At 43.6% G+C, this 25,605-nt stretch overlaps 1 protein-coding gene across 2 annotated transcripts in view; it reads left to right on the top strand.

Annotated features, from left to right (window-relative positions):
* DPYD (dihydropyrimidine dehydrogenase) overlaps positions 1 to 25,605 on the top strand; it is a 3,539,101-nt gene that overhangs the window by 2,860,611 nt on the left and 652,885 nt on the right. For both annotated transcript variants that reach the window (XM_085601856.1, XM_085601855.1), the window contains one exon: positions 1,112 to 1,231. In XM_085601856.1, coding sequence (XP_085457982.1) covers positions 1,112 to 1,231 — 120 coding nt within the window. The remainder of the gene's footprint in view (positions 1 to 1,111; positions 1,232 to 25,605) is intronic.

The raw sequence follows: 25,605 nt of genomic DNA, 5'->3' as shown, positions 1-25,605 counted from the left end.
TTTAAAAAAGCTGCAGACCACTCACCTCGTTAATATTAACGGAGTGGGAATCGGCTTGCGACTCCTCGTGACCTGTTGTGAATGCTCGGATGGAGGGCTATTTGAGGATGGGGGGGGGGGCTATTTGAGGATGGGGGGGCTATTTGGGACACCTTGTCTAGATCCCAGCATTGGAAATCACAATGTGTCGTCATTGTAGCCCCTGTTTCTTGGAGAGACAGGAGTCACAAGGCAACAGCAAATGGCGCAGTGAGCTTATGACCCGAATGAAGCTAGTAACCGCAGTCCACAGGATTGGGTCTCTTAATGTCCCCAGCCTGCAGAAGCAGAATGTATATCGTCAAATGTACTGCTTGCCTATGTCTGCTATCAGGAAAAGTGGTTCAAAATGTTTTGCGCATGCCTTTGTGAAACACGAGTTAAGTGCAGGCGCACTGTTTAATGATGAACAAAGGCTATAAGTGCTTGGTATCTCCTATTTATTGTCTAATGTCATTAGTGGTGTGTAAGGGGTCGCAAAGTGTGCTTTGCAGTTCTTAATGGCCATTCAAAACTGCAAAACACTTTTATGAATTGTGCAGGCGCAAACCGTATGTTTGTGGGCTTTCTCAAATTGCTCTCCGACCCCTTTCTGCCATGAAAATGGTGAGAGATTTACCCCAATCAAGGTCTGGGTTAACTCCTCCTTCAGGATGGACCGAGACTAGACATCCTTGGCATTCGGCAACCCTCTACTTTTGGCAGTCAGCGGGCTTCTGAGAAAACTTTAGCCTCTGACGGACGCTTATTCGACTACAAATTAAGCACTGATGGTAGTGAAAATCCCACTCAAGAGGAATAGGAGCCTTTGTGAATATTCATATAGCATTCCCAGAATACTTCTGGGAAAGTTTGTGAATTCTAGGAAAAGCAACAGAACATTCACACGAGATGTAATTCCCTGCCGTATTTTTTATTTTTGTTTATTCAATTTATAAAGAGCATTATTGCTGAACACTTTCTCTTGGCATTAAAAATCAGAACACAAACTAATTAGGGTCAGATGTAACCATTGTTTGTGGTTAGCCATTTTGCCCCACCTCGTTTATTTTGAGGCTGCTTGTTTTCGCAGGTGGTGCAGATGGCGTCACGGCAACCAATACGGTCTCAGGCCTAATGGGACTGAAGGCGGATGGCACACCATGGCCTGCTGTTGGTGCAGGCAGGAGGACCACATATGGCGGCGTGTCTGGTAGGTGATGACCTGTACGTTGCACCGAGCTTCCCTGGAGTATGGAAGAACTTTCAGGAGGTCCTTGCCTTATGTCTTTTGTAACACATCTGAACGAACGACACTGGGCAGCGCCGCCTAATGCCCATGACAGATGGAAAAAGTGTGCTTCGGAAAGTCTTTTCTCACCCTTCCATCATAGTAACATGGCAACAGAATACAGGTATCGAGAGCCTAGGGAGGAAAATAATCTTGTTTTTGTGCTGCCAATGTGCTGTTACACTTTTTCAATCTGTCACATTTGTCATGCCATACGTTAGGCAGAGGCTAATATAAGGGCACCGTCGAGGGGATAATGTGAGCTACTGGGACTGGAAGCCTTGATCCATAGGCCGTGAACCCCTTTTCTTTCTGCCATGTACATCATAATAAGGGAATGCATCGTCTGCAAGGAAGGAGATTTCTGCATTTCTGTTCTTTAAGTGCAGATTTGGTATTTATCCTGAAGAAAATGTTTCCCTGCGCATGCAATGAACAGTTTGATGGGGTGAGCCGCAATCTGGAAATCACAATTCCTAATGTACAATGCACGTACAAGTTTCGGGTCGCAATAAAGCTAACTCATGAATGTTAATGAGGTAGGTCATAATATGCACCCTGCTATGTTTGTGATTGCTTTTCAATAAACTTTTAAGGAAAAGGGGATGCGTTTAAAAAGAAAAAAATGTAACATGTAAGTTTCACAAGGGGGAAGGGGTCCCATGTGGACCCCTTCCCATTTGCAAATGGTTATCACCTCCTCTGAGGTTTCTGAAAAAAATGGATGTTTGGTCGCAGAAGATTCACAAATACCACTACAAATCGATATTAGGAAGGGACGCCCTAAACCGCCCCTTCCAAACACTGATTCGCTAACCCAAATTACGATTCGGTAACAGGCTACCAAATCACAATTTGGCTTTTGTACATTTGAAAAACCTTTTTGGCGGTTGCAAACTGCCCGATTCTGTGAATCAGGCCATTTGAGACCTTAAAAAATGTTGTACATGTGACCCTTGATTACGGTGTTCATACAGAATGACCGCCTACAGACTATGGCCACTCACTACACCGAGCTTATTACCTCATATTACACATAAAGTATATTCAACATACATGCCTTCAGGATGTAATGCATTGATCAAATGCTTAATCATACAATGAAATAAAAGACGAGCAAGTTGATCAAATAGTTTAGTAGGCTAGATGCATTTACTAATGCATTAATCTATTGACCTCGTGAACCCTGTCCCCATGGCAACCTAGATTCAGTCTTTAAGGAGCTGTCCTCGCGCGTTAAGTGGGGGAGGATGTGTTCTGTACACACTGGTTCAAGGCAGTTGTCTTTCTGATTAGAGAGAGAATGAAAAGGAAGAATTGCAAAATGTGCAGGAAAACACTTCTAGAATTTTGGAGCAACACCAAAAGTCACACAAGGAGTTGTTAAAATTGAGCGTGTTTGTCGTGCACGCATTTATCGTGCATCTACAAAAAAAAGTCTATTGCGCGAAACCAAGTACCTCACGTTGTTCATGTATTTAGAATAAATATCTTAGCGCAAAACTAACCTATGTTATTTGTGGGGGTTTTTTTTTTTTGTTTTTTTTTTGCACAAAGCCCGGCAACAAAGCAATTAATATAATGATGACCGAAATGTTTCACTTTTTTTCAGTGAGTAAAATGAAGCAGTTTTTCTTATGGGAGAGTGGATGAACTGCTCTCGGTGCTTTCTTGTTTCCCTTGTCAGCTCATTTCAATTTTTTCTATACTGCCATGTTGACAGCAGAAGAATAAAGGAGGTCACCGAGGGTGTTGTGCATTAAAAATGTATAACTGAACTATTGCTTTAGTATTTTATAGATGAAACAAATTTTCCTTTTCCACCTTGACAGCAGCTTATGAATATTTCCTCTTGCAACATCAGTCTAATAAACCTGCACAATTACAGTATTACAAAAATATGTTTCCTAAATGCCAAAACTTTGAAATGTACACGGTCCGTAAACATGATTTACTCGCCAATAATTGCTATGTATTGGAAGGGCCTGCAAAATCTATGCATTTGAAACAAGGAAAGAGCCACTACTGCTCTAGATTGTAATAGTAAATGTAGCCTCACAGGCCCTGCTCTGAAAGAAATCACCCACAGCTTATCAATGGACACATTTAAATGTTAACTGAGCAGATTTACTATTTTATAATGGCTTGCAGAATCGTAAGCAGAAAAACGATTAGGCAAATAATGCTGAGACAATCATATTTCAGGAATTTAAGAAATATCCAAAACAGAAGAGGGGGCCGAGGTTTATGTAACCTGTGGCGTCGATTTCCATGATTAACGTAGGGCAGTTAGTTTGTTCTTAGTCCACTATAGAGAGCAACAGAATGTTTGATTAAAAGAAAAAACTGAAGCGAGGTAGCAATCAGTGGATCCGAAGGGCTATGTTTTTTCTGTCAATATTATTGCTGGATGAAATTCATTTTAAGTAGGCAGAAAACCTTTGGCAATTATCTGGCTCAAATGTCACAATTTATTGTGATCGGAAACTTGTAAGCGATCCACACCATTGCAAAGTGGACACAATCAGTTGAAATCGCTAACGTCCGTGGGAGTTTCAGGAGCCAATCAGAATGTCAGAATTTAGAGTCAGTTAATGTTGTTGTGAGACAAGGATTTCTCCTTTCTAGCCATAAACTTTACATCATAACATTCAGCAACCTTTGGGCAGATATCAGTCCGCATCAATGGTAAGTAGGTAACTCGCCTTTCTTATGCCCTTTCTGCAGGGCCCCTGGGCGTGACTTGCTCCAGGACTGATCATTACGTGGCAGTGCACACTAGGGAACTGACAGATAACCTACGTTTTTTTTGCTGTTTAGGAATCTTTTCCCATCCTAACAGGTTGGAGATCTGTACAATATTATGCGACAAATGGCCATTTTGTATCCACCGAGAACAGCAATAACCAGCAAAAGGTAGAGGGCGAGCCCTTAAGTAGGTAGCATCTGGAGGTACTTGGCCCACCGCCACTTCCATCACATATAAAAGGTTTCTCATTTCTACTTGGCACTCAAATAGCCAGAGACTACTTACTTTCTGATTGGCAGCATGAGTGGTGTCACAAGTGGCCTTAACGGGAAGAGTTTGAACAGTTTATGAAGCGGCAAGGTTTGCTCAAAGTTGTGCACACAGATGATCTGCTAAAGCGAGCTTGCGTTGAGAAGAGAGTAAGAAAAACATGATTTATTACATTCCTTCCAGTAGCCCTCATGTTATGTTATGTTATAAAAATTTCTAAAGTGCGGCTGTTCAGGTGTCCTGGCGCTGAGTGCTACCCAAAAGGTTCCCGGGAAGTGCGGTGTCTATACTGTGAAAAGCCAAGTTTTCAGATCCCGTCTGAAGGAGAGAAGCCCGTTTGCATTTCTGAGCTGAAACGGTAGGTTATTCCAGGCCTTAGAGGCGGAGGTAATGAAACTCCTACCACCCCATGGGGATCTTTTGACCAGAGGAATTATCACTTGTTTTGCTGTCAGAGAGCGCAAGCTTCTACTAGGGACGTACCATTGAAACCATTGTTTCAAATAGTCAGGACCATTACCATTTAGTGCCTTAAAAACTGTACAAAGGGCTTTGAACTGAGCTTGCTGTTTCACAGGGAGCCAGTGGAGCTGTCTTAGTTCCCTCTTGACTGAGACAAACCTAGGTGTACCCGTTAATAGCCTGGCTGCTGCGTTCTACACTACTTGGAGTTTGTTCATGAGTCTCCTTTGGATGTTCAGATAGAGACCATTACAATAGTCCAGGCACTCCGGTATTTCAGGTTAACACAGCTTCTATAGGCCATGTGATGCCTATTCAGGGCCTCATAAGGAGCGAGAAGTTAGTTGACATTGGTGGAGATTTATATAAGCACCTCAAGGCGCTGCTAGGAAGGCAGTGAGATAAAGGCTATATACGCAGGATGCAGTAATCTTCAGACTGACTTAGGATGTTATGAGATACTGACAGGGAGTTCACAGGAGAGGACAGAACCCATTAACCTCAGGTTGTAAGGCTCTGCGACCTCCATATCAGCAGGGTTGACAGCTGTTGTGGCTTTACTGACAACTGCCCTCCTTCATCCAGTACAAGCAGGTGTTAGACCTTCGCATAGTACAGAGGCTGTGGTAGCAGCAGTCTAAGATGAACTACTCAGTGAAGACTATAATGAAAGGGATGCTGCCCTAGTCCTTTTAGATCTCTCATCTGCCTTCGACAAGGTCAATCATTGGATTTTTATTGACTTCATATCTGAGGCAAGGGTGCAGGGCAAATCCTTTGAGTGAATCAGGTCCTTCTTGGAAAATCATACACAGTCAGTAAAGCTGGGCAACTTCACCTCCAAGGTGATTGGACTTGAATATGGAGTCTGTACATGAAACCTTTGAATAGGGTATTGGAATCTTTTGACTACCGCTATAACTACACATGCAGTTACCATTTACTCTTTTATGTAGATAACCCTGCTGCATCATATGTAAAATTCCATACCACCATGAGATTTGTTGCTAACTGGATGTCTGGCAGTCAGTTAAAGTTAAATATTGATAAGATGAAGATAATCTTTTTTAGAACTGGGGGTTTCCAATTGGCCGAGGTACCGTTGTCCAAGTAGGGACCCTTGCTTTTAGTCGGGGTTAGGGGTATACACACTTTAGATAACCCCTGATCACCCCCTTGGTCACTTGGCACGAGCAGACAGGCTTATCCCAAAGGCAATGTGTAAAGTATTTGTAATCAAAACACAAGTATCTTTATCTAAACTCAACAAGACCAAAACAACAAAAATCCAGCATATATGTAGTAAAATAGAACTTAACATCTGTTATATCAAAAATAATGCTTGTAGTAAACAAATAGCTTTACCTGGGGCTATTACAACATTGTAACAGCAATAAATCCATAGTACAGAACCGCCCGCGAGGTGCGCAGCATCGGGTACGGAGTCCCATGGACCCCCAAACAAACAGTACCTTGGAAAATGAAGTCTTTGATGATGCAGGCCGTCATGGAGGTGAGGTGTTGGTGCCGAGGTCGAGGCCGGTTACCTGGTTGCCACTGGGGAGGCGAGGCATCATGTCCGTGAGGAGACCACATGTCGCATTCAGGACATGGGAAGTGTGTAGCGAAATCGATGAGTTCATGGATGTTGGACTTGGCCCTTTTTGCAGGGCCATCCCTAAACTTTTTTCCTTTCTCCTAGCTTTTTGTTTTTTCTGACCTGGTGTTGGTGGTTTTAGGACTCTGGGCACTTTAGCACTGCTGTCCAGTGTAAAGTGCGTGTGCTCTCCGTGATAAATGTGATAAGATTGGTCTTCACCTGTTTGGCCTATTTAATTTACCGGTCAGTCCCTTGTAAAGTGGTGTCCCATATACCCAGGGCTGGTGAATTACATGCTACTGGTGGGCTTGCAGCGCTGATTGAGCCACCCATCAAAGTAGCCTTTCAAACCTATCCCAGGCCACTGCCATTGCAGGGCCTGTGCGCACAGTGTTACTGCCGCTGTGACATGGCACCTAAAGTGTGCGCCATGTCCGTGACCCCCCTTTAACTACATGTCAGTCACCCCTAAGGTAGGCCCTAGCTCGCCCTATGGGCAGGGTGCATTGTTGGTAAAAGTTAGGACATGTACCTTAAGTGTGTGACATGTCCTGGAAGTGACAAACAGCCATTTTGGTTTCTCACTACTGTGAGGCTGCCCTCCCATAGGAATTCATTGGGGATTCCCTGATAAGTGTTCCAGTGGTAATTCCTGATATGAGAGGAGCAGCGTGGTCACGTTTGGTATGCTTTGAATAGTAATAATAAATGCTACGCAATGGTGTGTGCAGATTTATTATAACTATATTAGAAATTCCACTTTTAGAAGTGGGCATTTCTGTGTGGTATCTGTCTGCCTGCCTGATGTGGATTGCATGTCTGGCTTTGGAGTGACAGGGGCTGGTGAGGTGTGTGTGGCTCCAGGAGAGGCAGGGTGAGTCAGCGGTAGGCTGAATGGGACATCTGCATTTGGAGTAGTGGGAGGAGATGTCCCTGGTCCCTGAATAGGTCTGTGCCTAGCCTGTACAATGCTGGCTCCACCCCCTGTAGTGTGTCTGATTGCCGAGCCCCCACCTGACAAAGAGGAAGAGGAGCCCTGTAAACAGAGTGTTCCAATTCCCCCCTGAACCAGTTTAGACTGGTTCCACCAAGCCCTGTGCCAGGGAAGACAAAGCAAATATGTACTATAAATATAGGGGCTGTGACCCCATGAAGTGGTGTGCTTCCTCGTGCTGGCTGAGGGGACCTGCTGCTGCTGAGCTCCAGGAGGAACCGCCACAAGGTTCTGCATCCCTGCTGGAGAACCCTGTGAGCTGGCCTGCCTGGGTCCAGCCTTGTGCCCCTAGAACTTAGCTGGCTGGAGCTGTGGCTTCTAGTGCCTCATGAGCGCTATACTTAAATTGCCCAAGGGAAGAGTGTGGGCTTTGCAGCGCGGAGCTGCAACCTATTTGGGGGGAGTCCGGATGTGGGGATTCCCCCGCATTTTTACCAAGCGGAGCAGGAGCCCACCCTGCTTTATGCATATTTTGACAGCAGGTGCCCGCCCCACTTTTGGTGTTTGCTGCGGGTGCCCACCCCGCTTATATGCTTGTTTGGAGAAGGCGGATGCCCACCCGCACTTGAACTTTATTTTGAAGTGGGTGCCCACCCCGCCTTGCACCACTGAGTGAAGGTGCCGCCGGGTCACTGCCAGCTCGACCCGGAAGCCAGGCGGTCTTGCCTGGTTGTGGGCGGGGCCAAGGAGCTCCGACACACCCAACCATGACACATGAGGGACGGAGCCTCGTGATGCTTCTTCCAGCCTCCCGTCGTAGGAAGGAAGGGAAGCCTCTTTGCAAGGTGGGACCTCCCCATGAGGGAAAGGGGAAGCCCCGCGTGCCTCCGGCTGTGAGGAGTCCAAAGATAGACAGAGGTCTGAAGAGTGTCCCCATCCGCAGAGGCTGCACCAGAGTGCTGGTCTTGCAGAGGGAGTAGCAGCCGTCTGTGAGGAGACCTGCAGAGTCCCCAGAGATCCCGGTGAGTGGGGCCCAGTTGTGAGCCTGGTGGGGGGGTGTCGAGGCACATTGTAGGTGCCTTCCCCCGTAGTCGCTCCCGAGGCACAGAAGTGCCAGTGCTTCTTTGTTTTGCTCACAGCTGTACTGCCGTGGCGGACAGCTGCAACGTGGGAGTGATTTTTGAATTGGAGTTCCAGTGGGGCCCACAGGGCACAATAAATGCCCGTGCCTGCATTTATTTTCACAGCTGCACCGCCAGTTAGCGGCAGCTGCAGCATTGGGCCCATTTGTTTGTAGAGTCCAAGTGGGGACCCCAGAGGCACAGTGAGTGCCAGTTTTCCTTTGGGGGCATTTTGTTTTTCATAAGGAGAAAGGAGTGAGATACACTCCTCTGCCCCAGTGCAATTGCGCACTTTGCTTGCTGCATTGGTGGCCAGAGGGCTAATTGGATAGCCCTGGAGTAAGCACTGACATTTGGGACAGAGAGCATTTGATCCCCTAGAGAAGGCCAGTTGGCCAGGGGGTTAGTTGTAGGTTGGTAGGGTGCAAGGCCCTAATGTGTTTATGCACCATGATTACGGCATAGTGTGTCTATGTTTGTGATACCTATGCCTAATGTGATTTATTGCATACAGGGTTTGTGCTGCTGATTATGTGTTATCTAATAGGATTTATACATCATGTGTTTATGTTGCTAAGGTGATTTAATGCTGCACACAGTATTTTACCAGTAGTAACTGGTTGTGTTTTCTGAGGTCATTTTTATACTTGTAGTTACTGGTGGTGTTATTTACTACATGTGTTATTCATGTTTTCTAAAGGTTCTGACAGTGGCCCAATTGGCCCTGTCATGTGTATATAATCCCCTGTGAATATTGCCTAGTTCCAGTTGGCACAGTGTTAATGTGTGATTATGTTTCTAATGTGTTTATGATAATACAAATACTTTTTTTATATAACCTTGTGTGGAGTTTCTTTTGTGGTGTGCCTAGTGTGTTGCTGCTGTGTGTATGTTGTGCAAACGCTTTACACATTGCCTCTGGGACAAGCTTGACTGCTCGTGCCAAGCTACCAAGGGGGTGAGCAGGAGTTATCTTCAGCTTTAACTCCCTTGCCCTGACTAGAGTGATGGTTTCTACCTGGCTTAGGCGCAAGCCCTAGCCAACTAGAAATCCCATTTCTAACACCCTCCCCAGTGGCTGTCTATGCATCCCCAGCCTCTGTCACTCCAAAACCAGATAGTCAATCTACAAACAGGCAGAGGCCCACAGAATGGTTAAACAAGAAAATGCCTACTTTCTAAAAGTGCAAAAGAAACAATTGATGGACGGAATGCTGGACAATGCAAACATTCACCCCCAGTCACAAGGATCTGTGTTTAATCCATCATTCATTTGCTCACCACACCACCCCAGTTTGGACCCGAGATATATGCAAATCAGTCTAGACCCTGTTCCTTGTGGGAACAGTCCAGCCCGAACTGCCAAGCCAGGTCGTCCCTGGACTGGAAGCAAGCATCCTATGACCGGTTTCAGGGCATCACTCTTCATCAGTTAGGCTAGTTTGAATCCAGTGGTTTAGTGAGCATGGGAGTCACGTCTGGGCATACCCTTCCCACTTAGGGCGATACATGCAAAAGAAACAATTGATGGACGGAACGCTGGACAATGCAAACATTCACCCCCAGTCACAAGGATCTGGGTTTAATCCATCATTCTTTTGCTAACCACACAACCCTAGTTTAGACCCAGCCATATGCAAATCAGTCTTGACCCTGTTCCTTGTGGGAACAGTTCAACCCGAACTGCCAAGCCTGGACGGAAACAAGCATCCTGGGATCGGTTTCAGGGCATCAGCCAGCCATGGCAGTTCAGGCTGGACTGTTCCCATGAGTCATAGGGTCAAGACTGATTTGCTTATGGCTGTGTCTTAACTGGGGTTGCGAAGTGAGCTAAAGAACGATGATGAATTCGACCCAGATCTGTGACTGGGGGTGAGGGTCTGAAAAGTTTCAGCGCTCCGTCCATCATCTCCTTGTATTTGCTTACTTTCTAAAAGTGGCATTTTCAAACACACAATTTAAAAAACATCTTTACTAAAAAATGTGTTATTGAATTCTGAGTTCAGAGAGCCTAAACTTTATTCCTCTATCTTGTCTCAATGGGAAGTTATACTTGATGTTACGCAGGATATCCCATGCTATACTATGGCCCCGAGAGCCTTTCAATGGTGAAAAAAACGAAATTGGCAGTATTTCACTATCAGGACATGTCACACACACCAGTACATGTCTTACATTTCACTTACACTGCACCCTGCTCATGGAGGTACCCTGGGTCTACCTGAGGGGAGTCTTACATAAAAGAAAAGAGAAGGTTAGGGCCTGGCAAGTGGGTGCACTTGACATGGCAGTTTTAAACTGCGTGCAGACACTGCAGTGGCAGGTCTGAGATACCTTTTCAGGGCTCATCATGTGTGTGGCGCAATCAGTGCTGCAGGCCCACTAGTATCATTTGATTTACAGGCCCTGGCATACTCAGTACACACTACTAGGGGCTTACCTGTAAATCAAATATGCTAGTCATGGCTAACTAATCACAATAGTAATTTATACAGTAAGCACTTGCACTTTGATACTGATCAGCAGTGGCAAAGTGCCCAAAGCAGCTAAGCTAGCAAAATCGAAATACAGCATGGCATCAAATATGCAGGAGGTAAAATAAGTCTAAAATAAGCCCAATATTTGGGGTAATCTCTAATAACCTATTGATCTGGGTCCAGTACCCACTCCATCACCCACTGCTAAGAGCATTGTGGTAGTGATAAATGGCAACCTCATGGTCAACTCCCAGATAGGGACTGTGATTTCTAAAGGCTCCGTTTTTATTAAAAACTTTGAGAAAAATAACTCCTCTGTGGTCTTTTGATGCTAAGAAATTATTTGTAAGATCAGTCAATAATTGAAGACCAAATTGTGCTAACTCTACCCAGAGTGCTTTACCAGCCAACATTTGATTTGAACAGAACCTCAGAGATTTTTGTGGAACGTTGAAAGCATGGCTATTTCACAAGGCTTATGGCATTCAGTAAACTTTAACTAGTCTCTTGCTCGATCCAGCGCCAAGAATCCTTTGGTGAATGTGCACTCTACAAGTATTATTATTATTATTATTATTATTAATAATAATAATAACAATAATAATAATACTAATAATAATGAGGATAATAATTAGCCTTTGATCTATTTGAGTCAGCTGCTGGGTTCATAGGAGTAGCGTTTTGACTTGTAAAATATCTATATAAATTCTTGGGAGTTTAAATTATGAAAGATATGTATTTTGAAGCTGTTTAATACGTTTGGAAAAATATGAACTGACACAAAAAAGAAACAGATGTAGGGTGTGGTTAGTAGCAGGGAAATATGCCCACTCTGTTCTAAGATCCATAGGCTAGCATGAGCCTCTTCTTAAACCCAAACATGCCTGAAAAGTGGAAGGATGACATATTGAGGTGATCATCCATATAACATAAATCACTGATATAGCAAACAGTCTAACAGGTACACTGTCTCTAACTGCCTCTACAACCTATCATTATAGGAAATTAGGTTACTGGTTGATGAGTGAAACAGTATTCAAGCAGCAACCACATCCATGGCAGGGTTAAATCACAAGCAAACCCCAAATTAACCTGTGCTCAACCCTCTGGTATCTTGGCACAGTCAGGCTTAACTTAGGAGCATTGTGTAAAGCATTAAAACAGAACTTCAAACAGTAATAAAATAAAAACCTAGCACAAATATAGAAGACTAGCAGAGAATTTAATAAACAAAATAAGATCAAAATTCCATAAATCCAATTAGTATAACTGGAGATATGCAATTTTAAAGATTTAAGCAAAAATAATGCCAAGAAGCACAAAAAGCCACTCACGGCCATCTGGTAGTGCAAGACCGGGTGAAAGTCACAAGTTCAGCCCTACTGCGATAGAGCTAAGTGCTGGCTCTGAGCTCCTGTGAGCCTTAGAATTGATCCAAGAAAAGCAGCTCCAGGAACTCTGAAATATAGGGACTTAGAATATTTATGGTCTTGCAAGAACTGCAGAGTTTCAGAGAGACATTTTTTGCACAGTGTTCAATATCAAGTGGAGTGGATACTGATATAGGCTTGCCTCAAGGAGAATATTTAACTCCAGAAAAAAATCCAAAGATAGAAATCTTGACCAGGTGAAGGTGCAAAAAGTATCTGCTCAAAAGAGAACTTTGGCAACCATAACATTTTAATTTCTTGTGCTCTTAGCTTATGCTACCAAAGCCAACAGCTTAGAGTGACTTTCTCACTTACAGAAGTCTTCACCACATACTGTCTTAACATTGCCCACCTAGAGAATTTTGCCTTCCAAATTCAGAGACTAAAGGTAAAATCTTTGACTACGGAGAACCTGAAGCCACACTCCATCATGGTCAGCCTTAAATCTCACCAAGGTATCATTCTACATCGAAACACACAAAGTACAGAGGGGTGAGAGGAAAAACCCTCTTCGACCTCCCGCTCAATAATTAAATGTCACAAAAAGAAGAGGTCTAGAAGAAGACTATGTGGAGATGAACAAGTGTGTGGGAATGTACCAATTTTATAAAACTGCCCTCACACACAGCAAGCTGTGTCATGCTTCATCATAGGAACGCTAACACACCTCCACACCAGCCAAACGTTGGAGGTGGAGCAATAGGGAAGAGAAGACAATACAACACACAATGTGAAGTGGGACCAAGGGTGAGCTAATGGTGCAGAACAAGTGATAGAGAATGATATAAAAATGGTACTGGGAAATCCTTATTCCAATTTTAATATTAGGTGCCCAGTCCAAAATGTATAAAACAAAAACAAAAACGTGGGTGGCTGGTTGGAGAGCTTATAATGAGATTCCAACCCCCCCCCCCACTCTGCATAAATGTCGACATGTTTCAGCCAGCACTAAATAATAACCTGGCTTTCCTCAGGATTTTTCACCACTATAATTCCTAGGTGCGGAACCTTCCTCCTCCCAATTTAGAGGATAAAAGGAAAAATCACCTCAAGTGGAGCCCCTCACCTTTTGAGAGGAACCTGTAACAATTAAAAACAAAAATGAGTGTCATGAAATATGGTGAAAACGTGCCCAAACACACGTTAAAAAGTCTCCAATGAAGTATACTCACACCTCTCTTTAAAAAAGGATGAGGGTGGTTACTTCCAATACTAGTGCCCTATAGTTATTATAGCTATCGGCAATGCCCTCCCTTTGATACATTTTCAAATCAGGAGGTGTAGTTATATACATTAAACTATCAAATAAATGCTCAAGAACACCACAGGTATACCCGGCACCGTTCACTGCGCCAAACTTACAGAGTTTATTAAATTTGTAAACTCGAAATTGCAGGGGAGAGAGAATAGCTGCCCACACGCACTCTCTGTAAAGGAAGGGAATGCGAAGAAAAAGATTTTGGAGGAATTTATTACACAGTAGTAGGACTTCTTTTAAGAAGAGCCTAACGACCTCTTACACAGTCACTAAATTAGGATTTGTACCTACTTGCCCTTACCAAAGGCTCCCTGTCTCTCACTCGAATAGGAGCCCCCTAGTTGAAGAAAGTTTTGGAACACAGGTCGTCTACAGTATTGAGAATAGCCCCGAATCTTCCAACACCCTTGGTCATCTCATTCTAGGGTGGAATGCTCCCAAACTACCGTCATTAATGGAGGTGCAACACCCCGTATAGATTGGGTACTCAGGACCCGAATACCGTGCCCCTCCATTAGCGCGATGCGGTTATAACTGTAAGAGCTAAAAAAACAACAGCACTACGCTTCTCAATGCGCCCTGAGTTCCGCTTACTGCTTTCAAGGTCTGCTGTTCGCCACCATATATATTGTTACAGGTTCCTCTCAAAAGGTGAGGGGCTCCACTTGATGTGATTTTTCCTTTTATCCTCTAAATTGGGAGGAGGAAAGTTCTGCACCTAGGAATTATAGTGGTGAGAAGTCCTGAGGAAAGCCGGGTTATTATTTAGTGCTGGCTGAAACATGTCGACATTTATGCAGAGTGGGGGGGTTGAAATCTCAATATAAGCTCTCCAACCTGCCACCCACATTTTTGTGTTATAAATTTTGGACTGGACACCTAATATTAAAATTGGAATAAGGATTTCCCGGTACCATTTTTATATCACTCTCTATCACTTTTTCTGCACCAGTGACTATTGTTTTTTATTTTTTTCATCTCCAGTTATAAATTAGTTGTGGGATTGTTATTGTGTGTTTGACTTTTTAACTGCTTTGTTACTGTTAAATACATTACATATTTTTGTATGCTAAGTCTGTCTGCTCTGTTCCATAGCTATGAAGGGGTTGAACCTAGGCTAAGGTTATTCAAACTGTGTTTTACCTTGCTATCCACCCCAAGTAATAATCCACTTTTTTACACTCACCATTTACTTCATGAACAAAGTCTCTCTGTAAATGGAAACCCATCCACAATTATGTACCTTACTGCACTCAACCACCAATTGAATTGATTCCTTAATTATCCTTTCCACTTTGTTTTAAACAAACTTTATTGGTATTTTCATACCATTACATTCACATAAGTGAATTGTTGGACTACATTCATTCAATTAATTAAACCTTTCCACTTGTGGATTGAATTTAGGGTGATATAGCACTTTTTCTGCCGTACAACAATGTTAAAAAAATCTCCCAATCTTCTCCCTCATAAACTGAGGGACATTAGCAGACACCAACTCCTGTAGTAATCATTCTCCATGAATTATGTGTCCCAAAGCATTAAAACATATCTTTACTGCCAATATGCAATTCAAACACTTTGAAAAATAATTTACTAGATTACAGCAAATGCTTTCCTTCTCGATAGCTATGGACATGGGCCCAGGGTGCTGTGAGAAAAATGTAGGCATCCCAGGGCAAATCAGGGGAACTGAACTAAGATTAGAACAAATGTCTTTTATCTCTGTTTTCAATGGACATCTCTTTTTACTAAACCTGAAACAGAACACCAAGCTCATCTCTTTAGCACTTACCTCTCAGGGTAACTAGGCAGAGGGGTCCAAAGTTGGCTCAGAGATATGTGCATTTACTTAGAAATAGAAAGCACTTTAAAAACTGCATACAGCTACATAGTGTACTAATAAATATTTGCACATGTATTTTCTTTGCTGGGGTTGAAACCACTGAACAATGTAGCAATTATCTGTTGCACTGTGTCATCATAGGTGTCTCTTTGTTGATTGTCTCCTTTGTAGTCACCTTTGCCACCTTCAGCCACACTCTGGGAACATGCATAGACTGGCAGGACTGATATCAGAGCACCCATAAAGTGACAGATTCAGTGAGTGAGTTGCTTGCTCCAGGGAACATTGCAGGTGGACTAGTGTCACAGGATCTCCCCATATGGCCTCCTGGTGTAGATCCTTCCCTGGGCTGCCTTAGGTAAAGCTCAAATTCTTCAGGTACTGCTCCTGAGGCCCTCCTTTTCTTGGCAGGCTTTCCTTCATGCAGGGATACCTCCAGTGCCCTTGTCTAGCAAACTGAGGACTCCTTCCCTAAATTAGATAAAATAATCTTTTCCAAGTAGGATGAAGAAATTCCAGGTTTCAGCTCCCAAACCTGGCAAATGGGAGTTGGCACTCAGTGACCCTCAACTCTGGTGCTCAGATGTCTTTCACAGTCTACACTGGTGTAGGACCTCTTAAAATAGTCAATAGATATCTGGCACAAGGTCTGGAAGATTCCGACCCATACATACACCAATATGGAATACAAAGATTGCATACACCAAATTCAAGCTCTCGGAGCAGTTTTGGGTAGTTCCAGACTCCCCAAGCCACAGCCTAACTCTTCTAATGTCAGCAGAAAGGAGGGGTGTGGCTGTGAGCTCTAAGGCAGGGGAACTCAAAATAAAGACAAACAAGCATTGGCATAGCAAATAGGTCTCGCTTTTGGGACCTTGTAAGTAAGTATAACACTCGTATTTAGGATGCAGTAAATGTAAACGTGAAGTCTTACACTTCAGTTTTTTTTTTTTACTTAGGAGGTCCCAAAGGTGAGACTTATTGGCTATGCCAATGCTTGTCGACAAAGGTTACCATTAATACTGGTTTTCATGGACAGCCCTTACATTTCTAGGCTTTTTCGTCCACTGACTTCGGCCCTTGAAAGTGTCCTGGTTTCAACAGACATTAGTAAAATCCATCACCCGACAAGGAGACTTCCCAGACATCTGCAAAGGAAGCCCTCGGCTTCACTGACATGGTGTGGGCTGGCATTGGGAATTAAATATGAATGAAATTTGCAGAGTACACAAATACCAATTTGCGTTCTGACGCCGTTGACTCAGACTAGCAAGACGCGATTCATCTTTGGAACTACCAGGTCATTCACCCGCTGGTTATTGCCGGTCTTACATTACACACACTTGTAAACTGAACAATTGACGAACGCATTCTTTTCCGACGCCCTCTTCACATTCAGGGAAGGGGCCATTGATGAAATGACGTGCTACAGCTGGAGAGGATGGACCCAAGGGAAAGAGTGACAGGAGCACGTGACGCAGCTTCCAGCTGCTTAACATGATCATCGGGGGGAGGGGTCACAGGGAGAGACCACTGCAGGTCACTTTATAAGCTGCATCTTCTTAAACCATACATTAGCCACATGGGCGGGAGGGGGCGAGAACCGAGGGCGCTCTCATCTAGCACCACAAATAGAATCTAAACCGGTTCAAAGTTTGTCCCCATTCGCACTGCCGCCCAAAACCAGGGAAAAATACTTGGCAACAAAGTGGTCCCCTCGGTTATAAAGTGAAAGGCGAAGAGAAGCCCGCACTCGCCCCTCCCCTCACCTTTCTGTGGAGTGATGGACGTGATCAGCATCAGCAGTGACTGTCAATACAGCAGGCTGGTCCGTCGCACTGTAAAAGGCACTTCTTTGGACAAACATTACTATCTCCCAGGTAAAAAAGCGCAATACTATAGGCCGGGGTCAGGCGAGCCCCACATTACTACAAGCCAAGCAGAACTGGATAAGCCCACTGTATCGTCTCAGGGACAGCTATTTAACCACGAAACCTGCATTCATCACTATTAAGATTCATACATTTTATGCAAATTTGATTTTTATGAGAATCGTACATCATTTCTCATTTTCCATTCCCGAAAAAATAAAATTTGACGATTTGACAGGTTTCACAACTCACCGCTTTAAGAAGAATTAGAGTATGAATCCGACTGTTTTTAATCCTAAAACAACGGTCTATGTAACTACATTGTCAACCCTAGTACAGAACACACGCCAGCGAAAGAGCAATCTTAGCTGCAGAAACCGTTCTAAGTGGACGCTGCCACCTTGTGGAAATCATGAACATTACAGCCAGATACATCATTAAGGCAGGAGCAACAAGTGCGCGCCTCGCGCTGAAGGGGGAAAAAAGATGAGAGAGGAGGAGGCGGCAGGGGGAGGAGGGAGAGAGGAGGGGGCCTGCACCTGTTTCCCTTGCGGGAGTGAGCAGGAACCATATGTTTGTAATTAACACATGGTTTGAAAGCTCGCTCCCGCAAGGGAATCGCCAGACGTGAACGCGATGCATTCAAAGCAATACAATGCGTGCACGTTTTTGGCAGCAAAGCTGAAGCGATTGCTAATGGTCTTTTCCTATGCAACGCATGCGCGCTGCGTAGGCGAGACTTAAAAAGCTTGTGAGGTTGCCTGTGTCAGCTACCTTTACATAAGTTGAGTGTAACACCTATGGGGAGGAATGAAGCAGGATGGGTGCAAGAGCAGTTTCTATACTTCAAAAAGGTTTTTGGTTAGTTGCCCTTCACACCCTAAAGTCTAGAAAATTTCAAAAGACCTCTGGAAGCTTTAGGAAATCCAAATAGATTCCTGGACTGCAATTGTCAGGCTTTACACACATGCTTCATGCTCTTCCTACCACACATACACAGGTTTGGCACACATGACATCCATGTCCTCCAGGCATGGAGTGAAGAACCAAGTTGCAAGAGGCCAGCAGATAATTTTAAACAGAAGAAGCTAATAGACAATTCTTTGTGTGCAGGTAGCATGTAAAAAGGTCTATTCTGTAGATATAATTACTTGCTTCAACTACTGTTAGTCCTCAACAGCCCTGTAATCTGACAGTAGCCATGCTCAGTAAAAGTGGTGCCCATGGTGTGCCCCTATAGACCACACATCCCAGATTCTGGGCACATTCCATATAATTGTGGGCCCAGAGCTGCATGTGTGAAGTACACTGAAGCCAAAAAACATAATCAGAGACTAGCTATGTGGGAAACTCATGGCAGCGATTCATGCTTTCCAGAGCAATGAAGGGCAACTTTTTAACCCCAACACATGTCTCTCATAGTTTCCCTGCACAGCCCTCTGGGGAATTTCACTGGTTGTGTTTCTGCTGCGCATGATTTAGCTGACTTAGCAGTACTTTAACACACTGTCAAACCCATCAATCAAGTATGGCTCCCAACCGTAGCCACAAAAAGTTTCTCAGATTCTCCTTTAATATCCAGACCTTGCCATAAACTCCTCATAACTCATCTGCATATTTTCTTCTTAACCAAAAACGAAGAATAATCTTGCTCCTTCTACCAACAAATCTCCTTCTATTGCTAGCTCATCTTGAATTTCGAAAAAAACGTTTTCTTACCTTATCTATTTGCCTTCCTTTGGCCACACATCCTCAATAAATATTACTACCGCCAACACGTTATTTTCCATCTTTAAAATCTACACATGCTCAAACAATGCTCCTCATAACCAACAGCATAAACTACGTCCTCGTTAGTTTATGCTACCTCACTGTTTATCTTCCTCAACTGTCTTACCTACCTACACAAGTATAAAATGACACATGCAATCAGTATGTATGTTATACACCCCTTTATCATAGTCAGAATTATTTTGACCTGATTACAATATTGCAGCTATCCATGGAAGCCTGGATTTGAGTACTATTTCATCTCCTGGAGCCACCATGTTATCAGACAATTTATGATTAGTATAAATTAAATTGCACCCGCAGAGAATCATCCTGTAGTGCTCAATGGACTAGGTATATGCAAGAGTACAGCCTTGATTAACAAGTAGTTGCTTGAAGGACATGGAGCCATCCAGTTCATGTCCTTGCTCCTCTGCTACAACCCCATGCCCAGGACATAACTTCAAGCACCAACAGCTATAATGAACTAGAACTGGAGATCTGTACTGATTCTATTATTGGAAATCTGCAATTTAATTTCAGTCCTCTGTTGTTGGTTTTCTTCCTTTTAATGGGTGTGCCTGTTCCTCCTTATGTCTAACTTTTACCATGCTTCACCTGTTTGGAGAAGAGTAGTGTCTTGCAGGGAACAGGGGTGGGGGAGCTGGCAGGGGGGCAGGGGGTGGGTGACAAAATATGTTAAAACAAAACACAAAGCACTTACCTTGTCGCACCGCAAACGCCTCCATCTCTTCTCCCTAATTCCTGAAGAGTCTGGCAGCACACAGGCTCCCCTGAGTCAATCACAATGCTGCAATGCAGAGCTGTGATTGATCTGAGTGCCGTAGTTCGGCGCTCAGACTGGGACAGGGAGCCTATTCCTCTTCCCCACCCAGGCTGTAATGCAGCCTGTTGGTAAACATGCAAAGTGCGCAGGATGTTTGGCAGCCCGAGACGGCTGGCCAAGCAGTCAAGCGCACTTAATGTTCACAGTCCACTCCTCCCTGAGCCACCAACCCCGCCCACCTCACCCTGACCCAGTCCCACAGAAACAAAAAATACAATGATGATAACTGTTATTATAATTTTATTTTTCCCTTTTTCACTGCTCTGAGAGCAGTGGGGCGACGCTCCTCTGCCTTAGCGGAGGAGCCACCCCTGATGGAGAAGAGGAATTTGAACACGTGTAGTTCCAGAAGAGCTTTATTGGAGTTAGTACGCATACAACAGCATCAACACTAGTGAAAAGGCTGCCTGCCTCTTTGTCCTCCAATGGAAACAACATCTTATCATCGGACATGCTACTTAAGCATTCTACACAAACAACTCCATTATCCCACATCATATATGACCATACTTACACACTTTATGCTTTGAGCCCACTGGATATCATGGCCTATAACTACCAGCAAAGACAGAGGGCTTCCTGGTGTATTACATCTTCCTCAGCATCTTATGAACCTTCTCCTGCTCATAACAATCTAACTGAGGCAGTAAGAACCTTAGGACTAGGGTTGCACAAAATATTTTAAACAATACACTCTTCAGCTCGAATCTATAGAGGTAGGGAGTTGCTGAGAGCAGCACAGGGAACTGAAAGGAACGTCCTCCCCCATGATAAGCTTCAGCATTTTGACAGCAAAATTTAAACCAAGTCGGGAGACCAAGTAGACGCAATCCCTATATATTTCCTAATAGTTTTTAAAAATTGATTCTCTCCTAGGTCCTAATTACAAGTTTGCTCTTAAAACTGATTTGAGTGGAAACAGGCATTTCCACCTGTTTTGTTATTATGTTACCTTAGAAAACAGGTAAAATGTTGTGTTCGCATTAAGGCAAACAAACATCTATTTTATGTTGTGGCACTGACTATTTAAGGTCCTGGAAAAGGAAATGTTTGAATATTTTTATTAGTGTGGATTTAAAACAGTTCAATATTTTCTTAAAATCAGTAACATAGATTTTTTTTATTTGTAACACAAAAGTTGATTTGTTACCCTTCCACTGCATCTTGAAACTTTATCCGAACATCTGGCTGCTATGGTGTATTCGAATATGGATTTCAACCGCACACAGAATGCCACTCTTCGCAATTGTAATCCACTGAAATAAAATCTCTCCTAGGTAAAAGTTTGGGTAGATGGAGCTGCTGCAGTCAATTGTAATGAGAGCATGTCTGCAGACTCATCTACAGTTAGAATCACCATACAGTTGGAACACAAGAATGGCTATGGGCCTGGCACAGAATCACTGGCAGGTGGAAGGAACTGAGATTTATTGGGCTAGTTTCAGAGGCACAATCAGATCTAAGGGCACTGTTACAGCCATAATAATTCAAATGTAGACCACTCATACTTCTACTTCTGTCTTACCAAAGGCAAACTACCTATGCACAGCTGGTCAGGATTGCATCAGACAAACTTTCAAGATACTCATGCCTTGAATTCATATTTCAGCTTTTAGGCAGCACAATGGCCAAAAGTGAAGAACATAATTGGAGTTGGGGTATACAATTATTGTTTTTCCTAAATAAACTGCACAACTATCTCAGGTGCTGAAACATGTGAAGATGGAGAGCTTTTTGATCCAGGCAAAGGGCTTTGAAAGACACCCATTTCTTCACAGGCAGTCAGTGGAGAGTCCTCAAGCCCTCCCTAACTGAGATGTAATTAGGCAGGCTATGGACCAGTTGGGTTGCTGCATTTTGGATAACCTGGAGCTTATTTAAGTAATACTGATTGGCATTTAAGTAAAGGGCATTACAGTAGTCCAGGCGAGACGAGGTAAGTGCAGTGACCACTGACACCCTAAGCTCCCTTGGGAGAAAAGGAAAGATTTTCTTCAGAGTCTGGATAATCCAAACGCAGAAGCTCACTGTTTTATTGATCTGGGTGTTGAAAGTCAAGATGTTATCGAAAAATACCTCCACAGTTTCAGCTGTGGCCACCGGAACCGGTGGAGTACCATAAGTTTTCAGCCACCAATGGTTGGTCCAGATCGTCAAACCACACTCTGTTTGCTTCCATTTATTTTAAGCCAATTCTCCCTCATTCAAATGCCAATTTTTGATATACAGGCCCTAAACATGTCTGACACCCGGTCCCAGTCATCAGATGTGATCTGGGTGTCATCCACATAGAACGACACCTGGAATCTAAAAGAGCACACCAATTTTGCCAGGGGGGCAACATACAAGTTGACTAAGGTAGGGCTGAGGGAGGACCCCTGTGGAATCCAACATAGTTCTCAGTTGTAGGTGCAAATGTGGGAGTGGTAGGGAGACTGGCTGGTAAATGTAGATTGTCTGCTATAAAGTGGCAGGAGGAATAGAAAAATTTAAGAGGGCATTGGGAATGACATGCAAATTCAAAAACATACCATTAAAAGGGTACATGAATTGCAAATCACAACATATACCACCACATCTGAACCAGTAATATTACAGCTTAGACAGGCTCATATCTATTTAATGCAGCCCAGCCTTGAAGAAGATAGCACATCATACATGGGCATTCACAGATAATACAACTGAATCACAGTGAAAACATTGGAGGCAGAGAGTATCAGTGCACATTAAAAAACAAAAAACTTAAAGGACAATTCTGGTTGTTGGAAGGTGGTTTATTAGTAGGTGCAGGTGGTTACCTACAACTAGTAATAACACTACAATCATAAATAAGGTCCAGGCAAGGTCTCAATAAATAATTCCTTGTTGAACCCTTTGTGGATTTACTGCGAACAGGCAGGTTCAACTTAGAAGCATTTAAAAAACACCAATATTTCCGGATTTCCACGCATCACACCTGTGCACCAAGTTTCTCTAACACATCACGTGCAAACAAGACCCATCTTGGATTTCGATGCATCGCTTCCTCCTACAGTCTGGATTCGACGCAACCCTTCTCCTGCGTGAAGCAGAACTGACGCATCGCCTCCCTGTGGACTCAGGAACTGACGGGTTGCTATGTTTTCCGATGCATCCCTCCTTTGCAGCTGTTTTGCCATGTGGATTTTGACACATCTGAGGTACTTTGCATAAGATCACCGCAGCCATGGAGTTCTATGGACAGAATTGCTTGAAACCTTTTAAAAGTAATATTCTGAGTTCTGTATGTTGGATTTCTGTCACTTGGGTCTTGGGTTTAGATAAAGATACTTTATTTTTCTAAACTGGTGAGGTTTCCATTCATAATTCATACTGTTTTCACTGTGTTACTGTGTGTTATGTACAAATACTTTACAATTGCCTCTGAGATTAGCCTGCCTGCTCCTGCCAAGCTACTAAGTGGGTGAGCAGGGGTTATCTGGGTGTGTAACTCTGTTATCCTGACTAGAAGAAAGAGTTCCTACTTCACCAGCATGCAAGCCATTGCCAACTAAAGACCCCCATTTCTAACATTTGGCATCACAGGAAGGGACATCACAAAAACAATATGCCGCTATGTAATCACAGGATTCGACCCGATAGGAGCTATGCCATCAATGTCATCACTGGGATTACAGTGATCCTATGGTCGGGATGGGATATTTCTTTCAGGAAAATCCCTAATATCAGCCCCTTAGAAGCTATGTATTTCAGCATTTCTGCTGCATCTAATACAGTTATGGCTGGAATTCCTATTTACAGACCCCCTAGCTCCCCACCACAACATCTCACAGATTTTTAGAATATTGCGACTGATCTGTCGCTTAAACACTCACACGTCATAATCCTTGGTGATTTTAATTTACATGTGGATGATACTCGTTGCACTAAAGCAGGCCAGCTCATAGAAACCCTGGAAGGCCTTAATGTGGCCCAGCGGGTCAGAGGCTCTACCCACCGGGCGGGCCATACAATAGATTTACTGTTTACGAACAACCCTAATCTGTCCATGGCACCGCCTATACCGCTTACATGGACAGACTATTTTTAATCCTGTTTAGTGTGGCTACTCTCTCTCAATCAACTAATTCATCTTTGGCCCGTGATCGAAGTAGGAAATGGTTTAAAATCACTTGTAACACTTTCTCGCTCCCATCTGCAGCTGGGGGGGTTTGGAACTAGATGTATCTAATTTCAATGATTGGCTCTCTTCTGCCCTCGATATGGTTGCCCCGGTTCAACCTATTGTCTCCTCTAGACAAAAACCTTCTGCCCCCTGGTTTACTCCCACTCTGCGCGCCGAAAAAAATCAGTACAAGAAACTCAAACAAAGCTGGAGACTATCCTATGATACAGAGGCTAAATCAATTTACACAGCTGCGATTAAGAAGTTTAATAAAAATTAAGCGCTCAGAAATGAGAGAATATTTTGTCAAGAAGGTGAACTCTGCCGGTAATTCTTCAAAAACCCTTTTCAAACTTGTGAAAGATTACTAAACCATCCGCACTATCCAGCATGATTCCCCCTACTCAGGAACTCTGTAATGGACTATTTGACTTCTTTTATGACAACATTTTAGACATTTGCTCTATGTTTGGCCCTACCCGGGATTTCCCACTTCAAAACTCAGTGGTAACCAATAGTGGCTCATTTACCACCTTTCTCCCGATCACCATTGAGTCAGCACTTCAAAAATTGCTCGCCTGTAAATCAGACTCCCCAAGGGACCCCTGCCCAGCATCACTATTTAGCTCTTTAGCCCCTCTCATTATTTCTCCTTTGAATTCGATTTGGAACTCCTCCCTGCGAACTGGGGTTTTTCCTTCCACCTGGGAACAGGCTATGCTAATACCTATTCTAAAAGAAACTGATGCTGATCCTTCAGTTTTTAAAAATTACCACCCCATCTCCCTTATGCCATCTTCTACACGATTCACAATCCGGGTTTAGATCCGGATACAGCACAGAGACTGCACTGCTGGAAGTTTCTGAAACCATTAGTGAATGTGTGGATACAGGTCAAGCAGCGATGCTGGTGCTTCTCGACCTGTCCGGGGCATTCGATACGGTCTCTCATTCTATTTTGCTTGAGAGACTATTCAGCCTCGGGATTCAGGGTACATCTCTAGCCTGGATCAGATCTTTTCTAAATGGTAGCACTCAACAGGTCTCCCTTCAGCCATTTGTTTCCGATGTGATACCACTGAATTGTGGAGTCTCTCAGGGCTCTGCGTTGAGCCCGCTATTTTTTAATATATATCTCTCTTCTCTGGCGTCATGGTAGAATCTTGTGGAGTCAGAGGGATTGCCTATGCTGACGACACTCAATTGGTGTTTTCATTTAGGGATCACTCTGAAGCAACCTTCTTAAATTTCAGACACTGTTTGTGCAACATCATCAGCTAGATGGCACTAAACATGCTGAGGCTCAACTCTGATAAAACCAAGGTGCTGTTCTTTAATCAAAAAAACCCTCCTCCACCCCTAATATGGTGGCCATCGGAGTTAATCCCCCTCCAGAACCTGTGGACTCAGTTCAACAACGAGTTATCATGTAAATCGCAAATCAATCAGGTTTCTTTGACCTGTTTTGATAAATTGCATATGATTCGATAAATTCTCCTTTTTCTACCTCAGGAATC

Source organism: Triturus cristatus, chromosome 4_2 (assembly GCF_964204655.1).
Source record: "Triturus cristatus chromosome 4_2, aTriCri1.1, whole genome shotgun sequence".
NCBI lineage: Eukaryota > Metazoa > Chordata > Amphibia > Caudata > Salamandridae > Triturus > Triturus cristatus.
This window is presented reverse-complemented; position numbering and strand designations above follow the sequence as displayed.